Source organism: Carcharodon carcharias, chromosome 3 (assembly GCF_017639515.1).
Source record: "Carcharodon carcharias isolate sCarCar2 chromosome 3, sCarCar2.pri, whole genome shotgun sequence".
NCBI classification, from domain to species: Eukaryota; Metazoa; Chordata; class Chondrichthyes; order Lamniformes; family Lamnidae; genus Carcharodon; species Carcharodon carcharias.
This window is the reverse complement of record NC_054469.1, coordinates 133,689,075-133,709,008: the sequence shown is the minus strand read 5'-3', so window position 1 is coordinate 133,709,008 and position 19,934 is coordinate 133,689,075. Positions and strand designations below refer to the sequence as shown.

Here is a 19,934-nt window from a genome sequence, read left to right as displayed (position 1 = left end):
CCAGTCCGTAGCACAACTTTAAAAGGAATCCGAGGTTCATTGGGAATTACCTGACGACTTTGGGATTTACCTATCGCAAATCTACTGGGATTTAATCCCCACTACTTTCTCGCAAGTGGTCTGCGCAACAAAAGTATCAACACTTGATTTAAGGGACGGGGTTCTCAGTGGGAACAACCCGCGAGGGTTATACAACCTTTGTTTATTCAAAGGTATATCATTCACAGGGGCGGAAGCAATATATATTGATCAAGAACCAACTCTAAGCCCCTCTCCAAGACACCATAGATTTTTTTTTGCTTTTAATTGGGAAAATTATTTCGGTTCTTCCAATGTGGTGTTGGTTGTATTGTTTTAAAATAACATTGTGCCTTCCTGATTACATGCTACTGTAAAAGCTAGTACCAAAACATCGCCTTCAGAGTAAGGCTCTTTCTTAAGTATTTCCAGGGTGCAATATTATTTCAACACGTTATTATAATACCACACTAGTGTCATTTTATAGCAGTCTGTTTCTAGATGTGTTCTGTGTTATTGTGCTATATGGGGTTATGGACGCTTTCAAAATTCCAACGACAAAATTGACTTGGCCCCATTTCTTAAAATATAATTAGTAGAAAGTTTTGCATTACTATATGTAATTTATTACAAGTAATTGCATTCTTTGAATAATCCACTAATTGCCTTCAAAACAAATCGAGATCATGTTCTTAAACTTAACACGACAGTATTATAATATCGGGAAGCATCACTGACCTCTCCAACGCAAAGATCCGATTACAAGTTGCAGTCAAGCGGAAATTTAAAGAAAACGCCCAACACCCTCACCAACAAGAAAAAAACCGTTTTTGTCAATCTCATTGTCTGAAGACTTTTCATTAATTGGCTCCAATGTCAAGTTTACAGGTTGGCACGTCAACATGCAACAAGTCAATCCATCAGTTAGCCAATCGAGAGGGGGCGAAGGAAAAAACTGAAACTTCTGCGTTGGTCTAACGAATTTAAATGTTTAACGAAAGCACCGATTTAAATGGATTGCTTGCGAAATGCATCTTTTGAAAACTAGAGTCTTCCACTTGATTGTTCCAATGGGCACTCCAAAGGCATTCCTGCGCTAAAAAAAAACTGCGATCTTAAACAATTTTGAAATCACAGAAAGCCAATACCATATTTTAAACTTTCATTATATCAAGCTCCTAAAATATCAAATAGTCTTTCTCAGAACATAATATTAAACATCTAGTTCTTTAATTACTGGTGGGTTATATAGTGTCTTAAACGTGAAGCACCAAATCACACATTATGCGCAAATGCTTAGGTATTTGGACAAGATGTAACTATCTGAATGATATCACGGAAACTTAATGATGTCCTTAAAATAACTTCTAAAACTGTCTTGAAAATTGTATGACTGAAAGATGTTGAAATAGCAATGTGCTGCGGCTAATTTCACTTGCAGAAGTAACGCGCGTCCCGGCAGCTGCGGAATTTTACGTTCTTTCCACACATATTTTGTCTTTTGTGTTGTATTTGCTTCTACCGCGAGGACTGACTGGTAAACATGCAAATATTATTCTGTTTTTTTTAATGAAGAGCTGGCTCAAATGGATCAGTGTTAGTTACATCTCAAAGGTAAGCACTTCTCAAAAAATGTCACTGATTATTTGGCAGTAAAATGCATCGCCTAACATCAATCACCAATTTCTTTAAAGAACTTGTTGAACTATAGAAGCTGTGGTCTATATCAAAGTTACAGTTCGTCCTTGGCAATAACGAGAACATTTCATAGTTTTGTGCAAATATAACAACGGCTCTGCAAGGCAAATGCCGTATTAAGTTTCAGGCACAGGTTCCTATCATCTGTTCATCTGCACGCAATAAAACTCATTTCAAATGTGGATCTTTCCACTCACCTGCATAAGTGTCCTGGAGCCAGGGCTCCTGTTTTGCCTTTTCATACTAGACACCGCGTTTCCTCGACCTCACAAGTTCAACTTGACCCACGAACTTAGTTAAATAAAATCTTTTAATTTATTTTGCTTTGTTGTTTAAGATCTGTATGACCTGTCGTGTTTAAAATAAAACAAATGGGGACAGGTAACAATCAAATGTGAGCTCATTGACTTTCGTGATGAAGTCTGAAAACTCTAGTCCAGAGGAGTTTCCCCATCTACTAAAACAGAAAGTAACAACTCTGTAAAGGCATCAATCATATATTAATTGTCCCTTGTCTCTGTATTTATTTCCTCCTTTTCTTTATTACTTCTTTTTTCTATTCATCTATTTCTTTGTGTCCTTTCTCTCCATTGCACGTGTTATGAATTTCGACATTATGTTTCCCTAAAATATTTCCCTAAGTAAGACCACAGTGATATATTCTATCAGAACTATTCAATGTATTGCTCAGCACATAAAATAGATAGATAGATAGATAGATAGATAGATAGATAGATAGATAGATAGATAGATTGATTGATAGATAGATAGACAGACAGATAGATAGATAGATAGATAGATAGATAGATAGATAGATAGATAGATAGATAGATAGATAGATAGATGGATGGATGGATGAGAGCAAACGGTGGAGCACGTACAAAGAGAATGCGGATTGCTTAACCTTAATTCATAAATATCGGTAGGTTAATATATCTAGGCACACACATGTAAGGCTTGTGCAGCAGGATGTGTTATTTCCTTATGGACAAAAACAGGTCTTGCTTTTCCATTATACTTACAAAATTATTCACATTATTTATGCTACATTGAGCGATCTAATTTCTTCGTGATAGTCAGCTAATTGCTCTGGCAGGTAATTAGAAGCAGTTTACGCCGCAAAGGGCTTCGCAGTTCACCTCGTATTATATAGTTGCTCTGTAAATTATACCATATTTGCAAAGATCTTTTGAGCAAGTTCCCGATGATCAATGCTGAAATACTTTTTTTTCTTGGATTCGCACTGAATTATTCTGAAGCACGCGATATTAAACACATTTGTTCGTGCTCAGTGGTCCAGAATAACGTGCCCATTATGGAAACGAATGGGACAGGTTTAGAGCAAGATTTCATGATGGCAATGTACAACAGGCATGTGGGAAAATGATGGTATAAATAGGGACATCTGTTCAGTGTTGCCCATAAACTTATATACCGCGCATAGTCGTGTGTCTTATATTTCATGCTATTCTATTTAAGGTCGTAGATATAGTTTTTTCTGAACACACTTGCGGGGATATAATGATAAGAATTAATCAGTGCAACACATTATTGTGTAAAATGCTTTGCGGCAGAAATGCAGAATGCATTCTCTTCCGTGTATTTAAATCTTTCTATCAGTAAGACCTTGAACAAGGGTTTTTTTTTTAACACATGTTTTGATTACACCAGAGGGCGAACAGGTTCTAGATTATTTGTAATTAAACACTATTCCCAAAGTAACATTTATCTTCCTCGAGCTGCGATTGCAATTGTCAACCGTCTGGAGGAGAGGGTTGGTAATCTCCTTGTGGTACCACTGTGTTTTTCTAGCAGGACTCAAACATACCTAATCGATAATGTTGGAGAGAGGGGAAGAGATCGAGAGAATCCGTGTGTACGCGTTTGTATCTCTCTCCTATACACAAGCGCTCTGTGAATTTTCTAAAAAAAAGAGCAAGGCTCTGAGAGATATAAACTGTGAAAAGGCAACGAGAAAGACAAGAAGCGTAACGATAACGACAAAGACAAATGTAGATATCAAAGGGTGACTGAGACATGTGCAAGGTACACAGGGGAAAATAAACTGCAAGGACGAAAATGTACGGGAAATGGAAAGTCAAAGAAGGAATTGAGATAAAAAATGGCTGGTGAGAATGAAATGATAGAGAAAAAAGTGATGGTTGAGCCAGCGATGTGATAGATAAGTGGAAAAGAGGCAACAAAGAAAGACGCCAGGATAAATATCGCACTAAAAATACAAATAGATTAAAGTGGCATCGATGGAACTGAAGGAGCGTGTTAATGAATAACAGAAAGACGGGAATCAGGTTGAAGAGATGCGGGTGGGATCGAGAGAGTTAATGAGGGATGGAAAACGGAAAGGATGGAAAGGGAATAGTAAGGAAGAAATTGAGGCTAGTGGCAGGAACCTTGGACAAATAGATATACGGAGAAAAAGAAACAAAATATGAGCGAGGTCAATAAGTAAGCGGTTTTATTCTCCTTGGAAGTACAAAGATAAACATATGACAATGTGTACTGGATAATTGCGATGTCAACAGATCAAAATTTATTGCAAGCTTCATAACTGATACCCCGGGCGTGAAGTGTTTTACAAACCGTCCATCCACCGATCCAGGCTCATTAATTACAACCTGATCCAAGCGTTTGCTTAAATCATGTCGGAACCTGAGCAGAAACTTAATTCCGCTAACAGTCGCTGTTACCCAGAGACAGAGCAAAACGTCCAGGGTGGAGAAGGTCTGATCGGGGATTTTTCAACGTCTCTTTTTTTCTGTTGCAGAATCAAGTAACAGATACGTCCAGATGTGCCTCCGGTTGATCTTAGGATGTAAATTAGATACCTAAAGCTGTTCTCCAAATCGAAGAAACAGAGAAATTAATCTGTGCAACTATCAATCATAGCCTGTAATAAAGCAACCGACATGGATGAGACAGATGATATGATTAAGGAGCTGTGGTCGTTTTAATTAACTTTTTGCTGTCCTGTAATGATCAAACTGGTCAACAGACCCGGTCAATAAGCATGTTAATATCAAACAAATAAAACTGGGGATGATTAAAAACCTCCTGGTTTATTAAATTTGAAATTCAAATGAAATTTATGCTGCAGGCACATGCTGAATGCTAATGTATGCTTTCTTTATTAGGAGAGAACTTGCCTTCTGCTGGAATGATAAGTCTCTCTTCTGACAGCGAAAAAATCTGTTCGAAAGTATTTTCTTCCGAATTATTTGCAGTCAATACAATTGGATAAAACACAGTGATCCCGGATTCCAACTCTTCTCTTTTACCAGTTTGCAAAGGGCTATTACTAGAAATATTACAAAAGAAACTTTGATCAACATTTACAAAATGCATGCATATAGTTTTTAAAGAAATACCCACATCATTCGTGTTACTAAGGCTTCATATGAAAATAAATAAGAAAAAAAAGTGAAACGATAATCTAGATAATTTTCCCGTTTTCATTTACCTAATTATTCCCTACTTAAAGGCAGCAGAAGTGCAGGAATTGTGCAGATGCAGAAATCACAGGTAAACTTAACTGTGAAATCGTTAGAGAATGATATAAATGTAGTGGATTTGTCTCTCATGAACTACACTCCTATATTTCTGATTATTTTGAATGCCAAACACAACACGGATGCCCGCCTTTTGCCCGTGCCCTTTGTCTTCTTGCAGTGTGGAAAAAGCCAGCACCGGCAGAGATTTGACTGGAGGAATGAAGCAGAAGCACAGACCGGCAGCAAATTCATACATTCACAAGATCGCAAACTTTTGCTAAGAATATGCGAGTTAAACACAGTTTTGAGGGGAAACATCAATCCGCAAAAATCTATATGCAAATTAAGTGCACTTTTGAAAATAATGTTATGACCGCTGGAAACTAGGAGCCCCTTTAAATAAATCTAATAGCAAAGATTCAACAATGCACACATGCAATAACTGTCATTTCATACTGTAGTTCGATTGTGCATACATATATGTCTCCAATAAGCTTAGTTGTACACTTTATTGAGTATTCTACCTTCAAGACATTTATATTTGTATCCCGTTAACATCCACCTGAATACTGTGAAGTTTGATTGCACTTTTGTTACTGAATGTAAAAGCTGTAATTATATATGTGTACATATATATAATGAAATGGCGCACTTATAAAGTTTAGAGATCTAAGTCATTGAGAACTTGTTGAAAAGTACAGATATGTATAATGCTTGCAGTTAAGGAAACATTTAAAAAAAAACAATGCAATAGTTCACCTAAATCGATCACAATCAATAGCTTCGATGAGGGACAGTGTCTTAACGACTATTGTTTTTTTCTAAAAACATTAAAGATTGTAGTTCCGTGTCTGCTGGTTTGCCAGGCTGATTTACTGCTTTCCGTTTTATCTTGCAGGAGCGTGCACTCACATTTTGTGTGTCATGCTTTACATATTTTTCGCTGATCTGTTGTAGAACAGCTCGTGTTGATGTTTTGTTCAGTTGATAAGGCGGATTCGGAGTCTCCTTTATTGCTGGTTTACTTGCTGTTTCTGAAAGGTAAGCACGTCGTTTACCCATGTATTTGTCAGTTGTTCTCAAACAAGCTTGAACCACACAAATTTGACCAAATAAGATCATTGACAGTAGCATGAAAGAGGGAGGTAAACCGTAAATGACGCCCATTTTGGAGAAATATCAATTATATATATATTAATCTATATATATATTTATTATATATGTATCATTAAAGAGGTCGGTAAGGCAAAGTTAATTCTTTTATTTGTTAAACGGAGTTCCCTCCTTTTCCCACCCCTTCCTCCTTCTGGGCTGTCCAGTCACGCCTTCTCAACATGCTAAAATCATCACCATCAGGAAGCTCAAATAAACACGGCATTAATTTTCATGAACACCATCTTTTCAACAAAGGCTTCATAGAGTTTCTTGAAATACCTATATATTACATATTGAAATAGAATGCACTCGCATTCTGTAAACCGCGAAATCAAACTTCACACTGATTTCTGGAAACGCCAGCGTTTTGTCCATGGTGTGCAGCTTGACTAACCTGGGCATCACTACTTCTTTCGCCTCCTCTCATAGTCATTGATTGGTATTTATGGATTTTAAAAAAAATCAGCAGGCGTTTATGTTCAACAAACGTCAATGGCGAAATTGGTTTCGTTCAAAGTTTAACACACTGCCTGTTTTGCACTTTAGTTTTAATAGGTCGTGGAAAAAAAATCTGGCAAAACGAGTCAAAACAAGGAGATCCAATTAAAGGAACAATTACTTCCGTGAAACTTGACTTCAGGCAACAATTCGGAGAAGGGAGATTCTCGGAAACGGGGTTCAGTTCAGGCTGAAAATATATTCCTGACACTTTGATGTGATGTTACCACACCGGTTAAACTTTTTTTTAGGGGGTTGGGGAGTGGGGTAAAGGAAAGCATCAAAGAGCTTAAAACAACAACAAAGAAGAAGAAACTAATCCAAACAGGAACAGACCACAAACAGGCAAGTGCTTTAAGTGAGGGCAAGTGGGTCAAATCATATTTATTTAAGGTATAAGAGAGCAAATTTGCTTTTGTGTTCAACTTGCACAAATACACAACACAGTACATCCAAATCGCGGAAAGTACTGGAAAAAACTTGGTACGGCGTGAATTTATGAATAGAGAGAGGTGAGCAATGGCCACCAGCTCCCAGCTTCAGGTGTTAGTGGCTGAGGTAGAGGGTGAGACAACCTTTAAAACAAAAGGCAGACACGTTTTTGAGCCCAAGCTGCCATTTAGCCCTGAGCCCTGAAGCTCTGTTGGAAATGTTTTCCCCTCTGGAGGAGCTGAGTGGAAGAGCGTGCTGGTGACGTCACAATGCGTTGTGTCACGAGAGCGGCGCCGCTGATTGGCTGCCGGCGACTTAGCGGTACTTCAAAGGCGAGAGACGCTACAATTGTGGTTGAATGGGCGGAACTGATCATTGTATTGCACACCTCGAAAAAAAAGTGCTCTGATTTATAAATAATAAAAAAGAGATCCTCTGAGGAGGGCAGTTTTTTGTGATGGCAACTTCACTTCTGGGGGTGAGTCTAAGGATTTTCTTGCTGGTTTAATTAGCTCTTTGTTGTTGGGATCGAGGTGGTTTAAAAAAGTCCCAGTCAAGGCAGGGCTATCAGTCTCCTGTTGAGTTTTTTTAAAAGCGAGAGGTAAAAGAAGGGCCGAGTCACATTTTAGTTTGGCACCGCTCTGAGGGCATTCGCACCAACTTCCTCTAAGCGCGATCCCACGGAGAGAGACAGAGGGAGGCCTTTTTTTTTACATTTCAGCAGTTACCTGTGAAATTTTAAATTGCCTTCTGATTTATTCTTACGATCCTCCAGGTTCTACAGGTATGTTAGTTATATTCTTTCTGTTGCAGTTTGCGGAGTTGGGTGAGGCCCAATTCTGTGTTTTTTATCTTGAAGTTTGCATAATGTAATAAGACTAAAGAAAACACTTAAAGAGCTGACAATACGCCGCTGTTTTCGATTGAGTTTCACAACTACAAGTTTTCGTTACACATTTACTGCCAGTTTCGGCTTGTAACTTAAAGGACTTAAGCATATTTAAATTGGCAGTCAAAGTTTAAATTTGCCGGTGTAAACTGGCTGTAAAATCAGTTGCTGTGCTAATGTGCTGGTATCCAACTGGGCTTATTGCAACTGTATGCATTTTTTTTGTTTGCCCTCTCTTTGCAGGAAGAACCGAGGCTAGGATCAACTCCTCTGGCAATGTTGGCTGCTACATGCAATAAAATCGGCAGCCCGAGCCCGTCTCCCTCTCTGTCGGACAACACGTCTTTTGGGAAAGGATTCCATCCTTGGAAAAGATCCGTTTCCAGTTGCAACAGCGGCTCTAGCCTTTCCGGCTTTGGGGTCTCCAGCTCCAGGAACGGGGCAGGTCTGTCAGACTCATTCAGCGTCAACTGTTCATCAGGCAGCAGCGCTTTCTCCCTCACCTCCAACACCTCTTCCACATCGCCCTTTGGCAACGAGTACTCGGTCTTTCAGTCCCCCGTCTCCAGCAGCTCCCAGGACGCTGCCCAGCCCGTCTTCATCTCCAAAGTTCATACCACAGTGGACACGCTGCAAAACAGCTTGCAGGGTATCTACCCCCGAGTTGGCATGGCACATCCGTACGAGTCCTGGTTCAAACCGTCCCATCCCGGGATAGCAGGGGACGTGGGGAGCAGCGCATCGACTTGGTGGGATGTCCACCCGGGGACAGCGGGTTGGATTGACGTGCAGAACCCCAACGGGGCCCTGCCCTCGTCCTTGCACTCGAGCGGGCTGCAGTCATCCCTGCACTCGCCCCTGGGCGGCTACAACTCGGACTATTCAGGTCTCAGCCATTCAGCCTTCAGCACAGCCGGCATCAACGGGGCATCTTCTCACCTCCTGAGCAGCAGCCAGCACCTCATCGCCCAGGATGGCTTCAAGCCCGTTTTACCCCCTTCTTACCAGGACTCAGCTCCCTCCCCGCTGGCTGCCAACTCCATGCTGGGCAGCCCGGCTGCCCTGGGCGGATCTCCCCGTTCCTCGGCCAGGCGTTACTCGGGACGGGCGACCTGCGACTGCCCCAACTGCCAGGAGGCTGAGCGCCTGGGGCCAGCCGGGGCCAGCCTGCGGAGGAAGGGGCTGCACAGCTGCCACATCCCCGGCTGCGGCAAGGTTTACGGCAAGACCTCGCACCTGAAAGCCCACCTGCGCTGGCACACGGGCGAGAGACCATTCGTCTGCAACTGGCTCTTCTGCGGCAAGCGCTTCACCCGCTCGGACGAGCTGCAGCGCCACCTCCGCACCCACACCGGCGAGAAGAGGTTCGCCTGCCCCGTCTGCAACAAGCGCTTCATGCGGAGCGACCACCTCAGCAAGCACGTCAAGACCCACCAGGCCACCGGGCTAGGGGGCGGCGGAGTGGGTGGTGGCGGAGTGGGCGGCGGTGCCGGGGCCGGCGGCAGCAAGAAAGGCAGCGACACCGACAGCGAGCCCAGCGCCCCCGGCTCTCCACGCTGCCATTCCCCGGACCTGCTGCAGGCAGCAGCCCAAGGAGGCTCGGCAGCCGCCCTCAACGGCCACAACAGCAGCCTCGAGTGAAGACGCAGCAACAACAACAGAAAGTGGGGTTAAAACTTTAAGAGATTTACGTGTAAGTAAAACAACAAAAAGAGAGGGAGCTTTAAAAAAAAAATCAACAAAAACGCACCCAAAATCTGCTTTGCTAGCATAGACTAGGTAGCTGAGGACAAAAAAAAATCAAATTTACTTAAATTCCACCAGGTCCCACAGCTGAAATTGCCTGCCTATTCCTTCAGGTAAAAATACCTTTTCGTTCAGTAAATATTTACCCCGCCTGATACTGTGAGCCAGCCTCCTTACCCGTGGCAATCGAGTTTAGAGAAATCTTTGCATCAGCTCAAAACCATTTTAATTTTTCTTTGGAACCCAAAGTCTTCTCCTGCGGTTGGATTACAAAACATTTTGAGTTCACACACACACGCACACAATGCAGTGTCTGCTTTCACCTCTGCAATGCCGGTAATTCGTTTGGTTACTTTAAAAAAATAAAATAAAATCTCTGCAAATCTACGCTCTTTGCTTCTGCAGATGCAAAGATTTCTCTAATCTTACCTGTTTTCCAAATGCCGTTTCCCCCCGATGAAACGCACAGTAGGAACACGTTCACAGGGCGAGAAGTATTCGGTTTCTCTTTTTTCTGTCCTTAACTACCTGAAGAAGTTGCATCACTTGTAGCTACAAGTGCAAATTCTGCTTGTGCAGGAGACGATTTGTATGTATAGTATTTTTCGCCTGTAAATTCTTCGACCAGTATTTCAACATGTATATTAAAGTACTTATTCTTTTCGTTTGTCAAAAAAATAAAGTGACGAATTGATTTTAAACACGCTCGACGGCGCTGTGTAGTGAGAATGAAAAGGATACCAACTTTGTAAAATATCTGCAAGGCTTTGTAAAACTGGGGTCATGATTAAGAATAGTTAATTATTAAATAATTACTCCACCGGTATGTAGGTGTGAGACGTCATTTGTCCCGGAGACGATTTGTATAGTATTTTCCTGTAAATTCTTCTGAAAAAAATATTTGAACATATATAAGGGTAAATTTAAGGGGTTTTTTTTGGTTGTTGTCAAAAAAGTTACAGTGATATGTCGCTGGAAAATTCATTGCGATTTTCTGAACTTAATAGATTTTAAGGTGTATCCAGGATGCACTTTCAGAACTTCCTTTCCTTTTTATTTTGGAATTGCGAAAAAAAATCTTACAGTATGAAGCAGAGGATGTCTGGTAAATGTTGAATGGCTTTTTATTTTATTTAATGGAGCATGTATCTACTTATTTGCATATATTGGCAGTCAGGTAGTTTAAAGGCACATTTCGCATATATTTCGTAACAAGTGGGTTTGCAGCAGACCCCAAAATATAGAATAAACCCTGGAGTAGATCTGACCTGTTGTCTGCGTGTATTTGATTTTTTTTAATATAGAAAAGTATTTAACTTTCATATCAACTGGAAATATAGCCTATGATCTTTAAACAAACCACTTTATGACAGCAAACCTGTTAAAGTAACCTAGCGTTATAGACAGCTCGAAAGACGCAAGGTATACTAAAGGTTTCTGAACTCTGTCGTGTTCTGTGCACTTTTGAAGTAAATTCCCTCCATTCAACAGAAACTGTCCTTAGGCTGTATTTAATACATTTTCTTTGTATCATGGCACAGACATGGGATTAATTGTATCTGAAATGTGTGTACCAAAATAAAATAATATATGTACAGCAAACTTCGACGGTCAACCGCTATTTTAGGTATAATTTTACAAAAGATAATTCAATAGGATTTTTTTTTTTGTTTAAGATGTGAAATAGCTTTTGGAAATGTCTACTTGTTTCTTCAGGACCATTTTGTCTCCAGTGATATTTGTACCCCTCTATTTTATAAGTTCGTAATATATTATTGCAATGAAATGTATGAAATAAAACGACGAGCTAAATGCTGCGAGAATTTTTGCAATTCAAACAGGAGGCTTTTATAGTGTGCAGTTCCAATCAGCTATGGGAAGAGTCCTGGAATATGGATTGACAGAATAAAACATACCTTCAACAGAAATCGCTGCAATATTTTAAAATTGTTCTACATTCATTCCTTATGAGTTACATGTTGTGGTTTACCCGACCTCCCGAAGAAAAAGTCTTAAAATTGTCTCCTCGTCGAGTTAAATGGTAAGAGAAAGAGAATCCTCAGAACTACTGCCGGTTTCAACTTATTTTGACATTCCAGTTAAAACTTGGGGTTTTCTTTGGTTGAGGGTTTTGCTTGCTTTATAAGCAGCCTTCTCCTTTTAATTTGCTCTAGGCATTGTGTGCATTAACAGGAGGTACTCGTATGTTAAACATCTTAAGAGCTATCTCAAGTGACTAGACTGCATTGCAACCATCAACCATTGATATCAAAGGGGTTCTGTTAATTTCAAAAGCCTTATGTATGTGTGTGGAACATTTCAAAGGCCTGGGTTTTCATTGAAATGGTCCAGGGAAGTTATTTGAATATCGTTAACTCCAGTTGTAAAAGACTCAAGGAGCTATCCCAGCCATTACAATACTTATTGTGCCGTTTAGATAAAGCTACTGCCTTAGTAATTACCAATTAACTAGTAGCGATGGGATTTGGCCTTTAGAGGCTCAGTTACAATTACGTACATTCCATGTCGCGATAAATTAAAAGGACATTTACAGAAACATCTCATATCAAAGTTATAAAACCGGACCAGTTTATATTGATTTTCGTTCTCGTTTTTTCCCTGATCATTTAGTTGCACTGTCCAGGGCCACGGTGTAAGGAGTACTCAAATACAGTATGCTGCAAAAGCAACATTCTCCCCCGTCTGCATTTATGCATGCAGCTCATTACAATAAGAATGGAGATAACAATGAAATATATCTATTTCACTATTCTGTCTTTTATTTCCATCTCAGAGTCCCACTGTGAACCAGTCAAAGGTCAGGTCGCCTTCTAAGCAATTTTGCCTGTTTGACAATCTCTGTGGTGTCTAGAATTATTGTTCTACCTTCCCATTGGAATATGTTGTTTTCTGATGGGTTTAATTTCTGTCGGGAGTATAACACGTCGAGCATATTTTCAATGTTTTTGAGTGCATTTTAAAGCAACATCCTCGTTTTGAATTATGTCCTTGCAACTATTTTTGATATGAATTATTTGGAATTGTGAAAGGCACGTTATGTTCCACGGCACACGTTCAATCGAATTCAAAACTCATTATATCGTAATACAAGGTATATATAGAGAAGGGGGCCGAGGGAGTAGAAAGTAAACTGTTTCTTATCTGATTTGAGACCAAAGGTTGCAGATCACAGCTCAAAGATCAAGGCAGGGCTGAGATCACTGTTGCCCTTTGGGTCAACCTGTCCATCAACAGGTGAACTCCCGAGTAGTGGACAATTTACAGCCTTTCTTCTCGAGAGGTCACTTAATGCAAGCACTTTGAAATCGTCCTGTGATGAAAATTGCTTTACACAGCAGACGCAATATAGATGTAACGCTTTAATGTGACCAAAAATCTTCCAAAACTAGGAATTTTACTCGAATATTATTGTAAATGATACAGACTGAAAGATATGTTAAATGAACGGTTTTATGCAATAGCCTGACAAGGGTCTCCCACTTTTCATTAAGAATGCTACCATTGCAATGATAATTTCGAGAATTGTGAAGCTGTTTGCGTTGAGCGAGCTTTGGGAGATGTGTTGTTTTGGAAGTTACTTGTGCGGCTTATTCGCTGTACAAGACACACAGAGAATAGTTGCCTTGGCTGATAGCAATGCTGGTGGTGATGGGGGCATGCTAGACCGTTAAGAATTGGCACGGTAATTAGAATAAAATCGGAATCAGGTGAATTTCTCATTTGTTACTAATATTGTTAGTTTCTGTTTTTTAATTTCTGAAGACTAGTTGCAGATGTATTTTTGAATTAGTCTTTCCCTTATTTAGGCTGTTGAAACTGCAATTTCCCATGATTTTTGAAGTCCCAGAATTGGGGTTGTGTGTGTTGGAGGGGGTGGACGGGGGGTGGACGGGGTGTGGGGGAAGGAGGGAGTAATGGACCGTCACACATTTTTGGTAAACGATTACAATCCAAGTTTTCGAATGGCTGAGCACAATTCAGCAGATAAGATGAGAATATGCGTTGCATTCAAAGACCAATAAGTTTGATAGGAAATTCGCGCATTGTGTAGAGTGAACAATAACAATGGGGGAAAAATAGTAGCGAATCTTTTTTTTATTTTTTGTTGTTGTTGTCAATATCAAGGTCAAACTTTCAAACGCGCGCATTTTCCTGTCCAAAGTTTTCAATGACTAACTTCTGGTCCAACAATTACCAAAGTTCCTTAACCAAAGCTAACGATGTTTAAATAAATAACTAAGTATCTGGAACACAGATTTTTTTCCCCCTGGTTGTTAAACTTTATAAAGTTACCTTTCTATTAGTTTGTACACCCAGTTAAAATAAGGCGCGTTGAAACACCCAGATCGAGTGAAAGCTTTCCTTTATATAAAATCAGCTTTGGCTGAGTTTTGGGTTACACTGAAACAATGGAACATTAAAATGTATATATTTTTAAAGTCAGATATTTGCATGACCCGAATTCCCAGTTTAATGCTTCCGGCCGGACATTGGCACCATCAAAATAAAACATCTCCCCCAAAATTAAAGTGGATACTTGGAAGCAAAACAATGGAAATTTACGTCTCCTTCAGCAAATGCATCAAACTGATCTGCACTAATTATTTATAATGTTCCAATTTAGTTGAAACGCAAATGGTTTGAAACCATTTTCAGTCATTTCAGCAATCAGTACCAGACTATAAACAAAAAAACTGCGGATGCTGGAAATCCAATACAAAAACAGAATTACCTGGAAAAACTCAGCAGGTCTGGCAGCATCGGCGGAGAAGAAAAGAGTTGACGTTTCGAGTCCTCATGACCCTTCGACAGAACTTGAGTTCAGCTCTTTCCTGGACTCGAACTCAAGTTCTGTCGAAGGGTCATGAGGACTCGAAACGTCAACTCTTTTCTTCTCCGCCGATGCTGCCAGACCTGCTGAGTTTTTCCAGGTAATTCTGTTTTTGTTCCAGACTATAAACTGCTGCAGAAAAAGCTTTCGTGCTATTAAACGTTTAATAGTGCACCAGAAACATACAAAGAACCGCAGCGATTTATAGAGAAATAACTTACGCAAAGCTAAAGCAACACGTGCATTTAGATCATGCATGGACGTCTCGGGATGAATGAATAGTTCAATATTTAAAATTCAGATAGTGGTGCCAAAGGTTATGTTTATTCAGACAGGTTCATGTTGAAAAACCTGACATTTCCGTTCATTCGATTTTTCTCAACAAGGCAGCAGAAGGTTCAATGTTTTTTTCATTCCTTGATCCTTGTTAGCACAGCCAATGGCTTAAAACTTGTGCATGGCTTGTTTTTAAGAGGGGGAAAAAATTCTATGTTGCGCGAAGTTAAAACCGCTTAAGCTGCCTGACAGGTTTGTGCACAGTCATGGTTAGGTCTCTGTACCCTGGCTGGACAGCGTCACCTCGCGGTTCCACCACAGCACTGCAGCCACACGTTCCAGGGTGCCTTTGATATGTGTGCACCTGTGTGCGCCAGATACAACTTACCTTACGCTACAACTGTGGGTATTTTATGTTGTGCATCGGTTATCTGTTTTAATTAATATTGTACCTGCGCGAAAGTTCGCATTCTTTGCCTGTGTTTGTAGCGTTTTTAACAAAAAAAATCTGTCCTGGAAACATTTTTCTAGCTTTTACATTATCGTGTTTCGCTACTTCAAAAATCAGTTCAACACCAGTGTATGGACTCGCATTTTGACTGTTTTCCCCAGGTCTGCAGTTTCAGAGGATTATAGCTAAAACCATATAGAAATTTGAAGAACTGCATTCCTTGCATAAAAGTGCAAACATTGTCGAAACATCTGCTTAGTGATTTTTTTTTAATTACTAGAACAACAGAAATAAAAAACTCCTGGTTCACACCGGAGTATTTCAGAATCTTGCCAGACACGCTGTTTTTGATTGGCAGGCGGACTGGAGAATTCTTGATAACAAACGTAAGATAAGACTTACTCACTTGCTACGCGCTCCATTGTTTTGTAATGGCGTTTGTTATTTGCTGTTGTATAAAAAACTTTAAATTACAATGATGGCATATTCAGATTTATTTGTTGTGATAACTTGCTGTAAGTACAGGTACAAACTATTTAAAATGACTATTTTACACTCTTGCCAGTATATTTTAGACTGTAGTTATAACGCACCTACTGGATTCAGGCCGACACCTGTAGTATGTTTTGCTGATCGGGCAATACTTTTGGATTGCATTAATGTCGGTACAGCGGAGTCTGCGCTGGTTTGGGATACATGCAGAGAGCATTACTTTCTTTTGGCAGCTATTTTTTTTAATATTAGGGGATTGCAGACAAGAGCATTACGTGTCTACTAATGCAAAATAAAATACGTTGTAGTGTCAAACGCACACGGGATATCCAAACGGAGCAGATTTAAAACGCGTTTCTTCGTTATTTGACTGATGTTACACTTAGTGCGACCATGAGTCATTCCAGAATCCGGTACTTGTCATTATTTTTGCACACTCCAGTGTACTTAATATCAACATTGCATAACTCATTTTTGGTTCTGAAATTATGCCGCGCTCCATTAATGTGCGACGTGAAACCTGACCAAAAATAAACAAGATATCCAGTAAAACAGCAAAGAGATGAAATTAGACAAATGTTTACACTGCCTGCGCATTACTTTCCAGTGACTTTAAGCATTCTATGATTACATCTAAGATACTTAGGACATGTTTTCCAATAATTCTAATCTCTAGATTTCTGACTCTACAAAGTCAGCGATGAATTGCTAATTAATTCTTATACTATGTTAAACATTTCAGATCAAATTCCTTGGTGGTAAGTTTTTCTTTGACAGTGTTAATGCATTGTTTCTGTTTTGGAGTTTGTGACTGGTTCAGAATGTCAAAAAATCAGTGTTAAAATGTTTTTGCATTGCTACTGTGCATTGCTTATATCAGCTTGTTTTGTATTTACAAATCATAAAAAATATAGAGAATATTGTACAGTCGTTTTCATATATTATTACAAGAAAATGAAAACAGTAATCATGTTTTTTCAATAAAAATAGGGGCAAATAAACAATAAAATTACACTCTCTATCTGTAGAAAGCCACAAAAGTCTATATTTCTGAATATCTGGGGAACAACGTTCCTCATTCAGGTAATGTCATTTGAACAGTTTCAGGCCCATATAGTTTATGTATCTCATCTATATGAATATCTAGTCTGTATATTTTATATGTTTCATCTCTGAAATCCTGTCCCAAATGAGATAATAGAAATAGGAGTATACCTATTCTTTCCCCTATTGTTGAAAATTATTTATTTTTTTTACTGATACTGGAAATCTAAAATAAGAGCAAAAATTACTGGAAGTACACAGCACCTGGCAAAGAAAATATAGTATCAGTCAGAATAATACCTGAAAATTTACTTCTACTTATTCTTTCCTGATGCTGGTACGCCTGCTGTATATTTTCAGCATTTCCTGCCCTTGTTTATAATGTACTCCATACTGATCCTTTGAAATGATAAAAATGAAAAGAAAAAATGGCACCTTACCACACAGGCCACTGTAGTTGTTTCACTGTGTGTTCTAAATGAGGGATATGACAGAAGGAAATGTTTTAGGATAGCTTGAGCCTTTTGTCTATCATAAGGGTTCCTTCATTTTCAAGGAGAATCGAACTTTCATAAATACTAGTGTCTCAAATGCAATTAAGGAATTGCTCTTTTAACAACTTGTGCTATGATAGGACATGTCTAGGCTTCCAAAAGCATTTGATAAGAGTTGCACCCCAAAACCTGTTAGGTAAACATAAAGCTGTGAGAATTTAAGGTAAATCTTGGGAATGGATACGAAACTAGCTGAAGAGTAGAAAACAATAGGTACTTATTGGAGAATCATATCAGGATGAGAGGAAGTATTGCATGGGATGTTCCAAGAATTGATCTTGGGATCTTATCTGTTTTAATTTTCCATCAATGATTTAATTTCAAAAAAGTCAACACCAATTGGCCAAATTTACAGATCATACCAAACAAGGAGAAATGGTGAAATTAGAGCAGGGAGCCTAAAAATTACAGTTGGGCAATGTTTATAGGTGGGTAGGATGATGACAGATCAAATTTAACACAGACAATTTTAAAGTGCTGCACATTGAAAGGAAAAATGTGTGATATATGCACTTCATAAATGCTATTGATAGACCTGTTTAACTAAAGTTGAAATTGAAAGAGACCTAGGTATCCTGATAGACTTGATGCTAAACATGTTGAATTAGATCATCAATCAACAAGTCAATAGAATGTTAAACTAAATAACCAAAACAGGAGAAAACAAATCAGAGTAAGTCATGATCAAACTATACAATGTCTAATCAGATCATATCTTAAGCACCATGTTTGATTCTGATTGCCAAAACACAATGGAGAAATTCTTGAAGTGGAGGCAATGAGCAGAAAAGCAACAGCACTGCACCCTGGAATTTAAATTCTGAGTTAATATGTCAGACCAGAGAAACTTTTCCTTTTCCACCTTTAAAAGAAACATTTGAGAGGTTATCCCATCAAGGTGTAAGAGTAGTTACGGGAATGGATATGTTAAATCTGGAAAAATACTTTGTTACATTGTGAGAGCAGGCCAAGGAGACTTCAATGGTAGCACAGAACAGGTGGTAATAAATTAGCAGCCCATTTTACCGTCAGCCTAATTTTCCTTTCCAGTGGCTTCATTGGAAACAGCAAGCTGTAAAACTTGCTGCTGATGTGTTATCACCTGTATTCTGCCACCACTGAAGGCCAATGTCATGGCCACTGGTTTAAATTAGCAAAGGCAAATTTACCACCAATATCAAGAAGTTTACTTTCATGAACAAAGTGATAAACTGGAAGCAAAAAAAAAACTGGAATAATTTAAGGAGATACCTTTGTATGGCTTTAGGGCCTTCCTGTATTGTTGAATTAAGATGGGCTAAATTATCTTGTGATTTTGTGAAAAGAGAAAGAAGAAGAAAAAGTACTGACTGTAGTTTTGAAACAATTTAAGCAAAATAAATAGGGACTGAAGAACATTTGGAAAAATAACTAATTATTAATTGAAAATCAATTACACATTTTGCACTGAAATGTAGGCATTGCTAAATTGAAATCAATCCTGCTATTAACATCATTTTTCATCTTCACCAATATGAATGATGTTACAGCCAATGTTTACAGAGGGTACATTTTAGAGTGAAATGCAGATCTGGTTTTAAATGTTATATTTAAAATTTAATTCAATGAATACTTGTAAACTTCTCAAGCAGTATTCAGACAAAGAGCGAAACATTGTCAATAGGCCTAGGAGTTTTTAAAAGCATTTGGAAGTAATATTTTAACAAGTTTGTTCTACTGAGATCAGTACTATATGTATTTTTTGCCATCATAGCCAAGCATCTTTGGAAAGTGGTAAAAGATGCCTGACAGGAATAATAGGCACATGTCCTACCTAAATGATTTTTAAGCTTGTGGCACAAATTGAAAACTCACTAGAAAACTACAGGACACCAATTCCACCCACAACATCAATGAAACTGTAATAATTTAATATTTAACAAAATAATGCTATTCTCTTTCCTTATTCTTAAAATAGTACTTCATTGTACTTATCAAGTGACCTCCTTCTCAAAATTACATGGCTGGCTGTCCACTGGAAGGATTTCATCTGAAAAGGTGTTTGTCAACCTTTTTGTTGTTGAAAGTGGAGATTAGGTTGGGCAAAGTGAAGATCAAGTCAGGAGGGGCAGAGAAGCATGAGCCATCATCATCATAACTATGGGACAAGCATGTTTTTTTTAATTCGTTCACAGGATGTGGACAATGCTGGCTAGGCCCATCCCTAATTGCCCTGGAGAAAGTGATGGTGAGCTGCCTTCTTGAACCGCTGCAGTCCATGTGGTGTAGGTACACCCACATGTGAAGCAATGATGTGTTTCTATATAATTTACTTTATTGG

At 39.1% G+C, this 19,934-nt stretch overlaps 1 protein-coding gene across 1 annotated transcript; it reads left to right on the top strand.

Annotated features, from left to right (window-relative positions):
• Positions 1-7,698: 7,698 nt before the first annotated feature.
• Positions 7,699-10,793, top strand: LOC121276265 (transcription factor Sp8-like). Its single transcript, XM_041184488.1, has 2 exons — positions 7,699-7,788; positions 8,443-10,793. The coding sequence occupies exons 1-2, from the start codon at positions 7,768-7,770 to the stop codon at positions 9,838-9,840; spliced, it is 1,419 nt and encodes a 472-aa protein (XP_041040422.1). The 5' UTR covers positions 7,699-7,767; the 3' UTR covers positions 9,841-10,793.
• The last annotated feature ends 9,141 nt before the right edge of the window (positions 10,794-19,934 follow it).

Coding starts and splice junctions, on each gene's coding strand:
- LOC121276265 (XM_041184488.1), top strand. CDS start 7,768: ATGGCAACTTCACTTCTGGGG. Junction 7,789..8,442: donor TGGCAACTTCACTTCTGGGG/GTGAGTCTAAGG, acceptor CTCTCTTTGCAG/GAAGAACCGAGGCTAGGATC.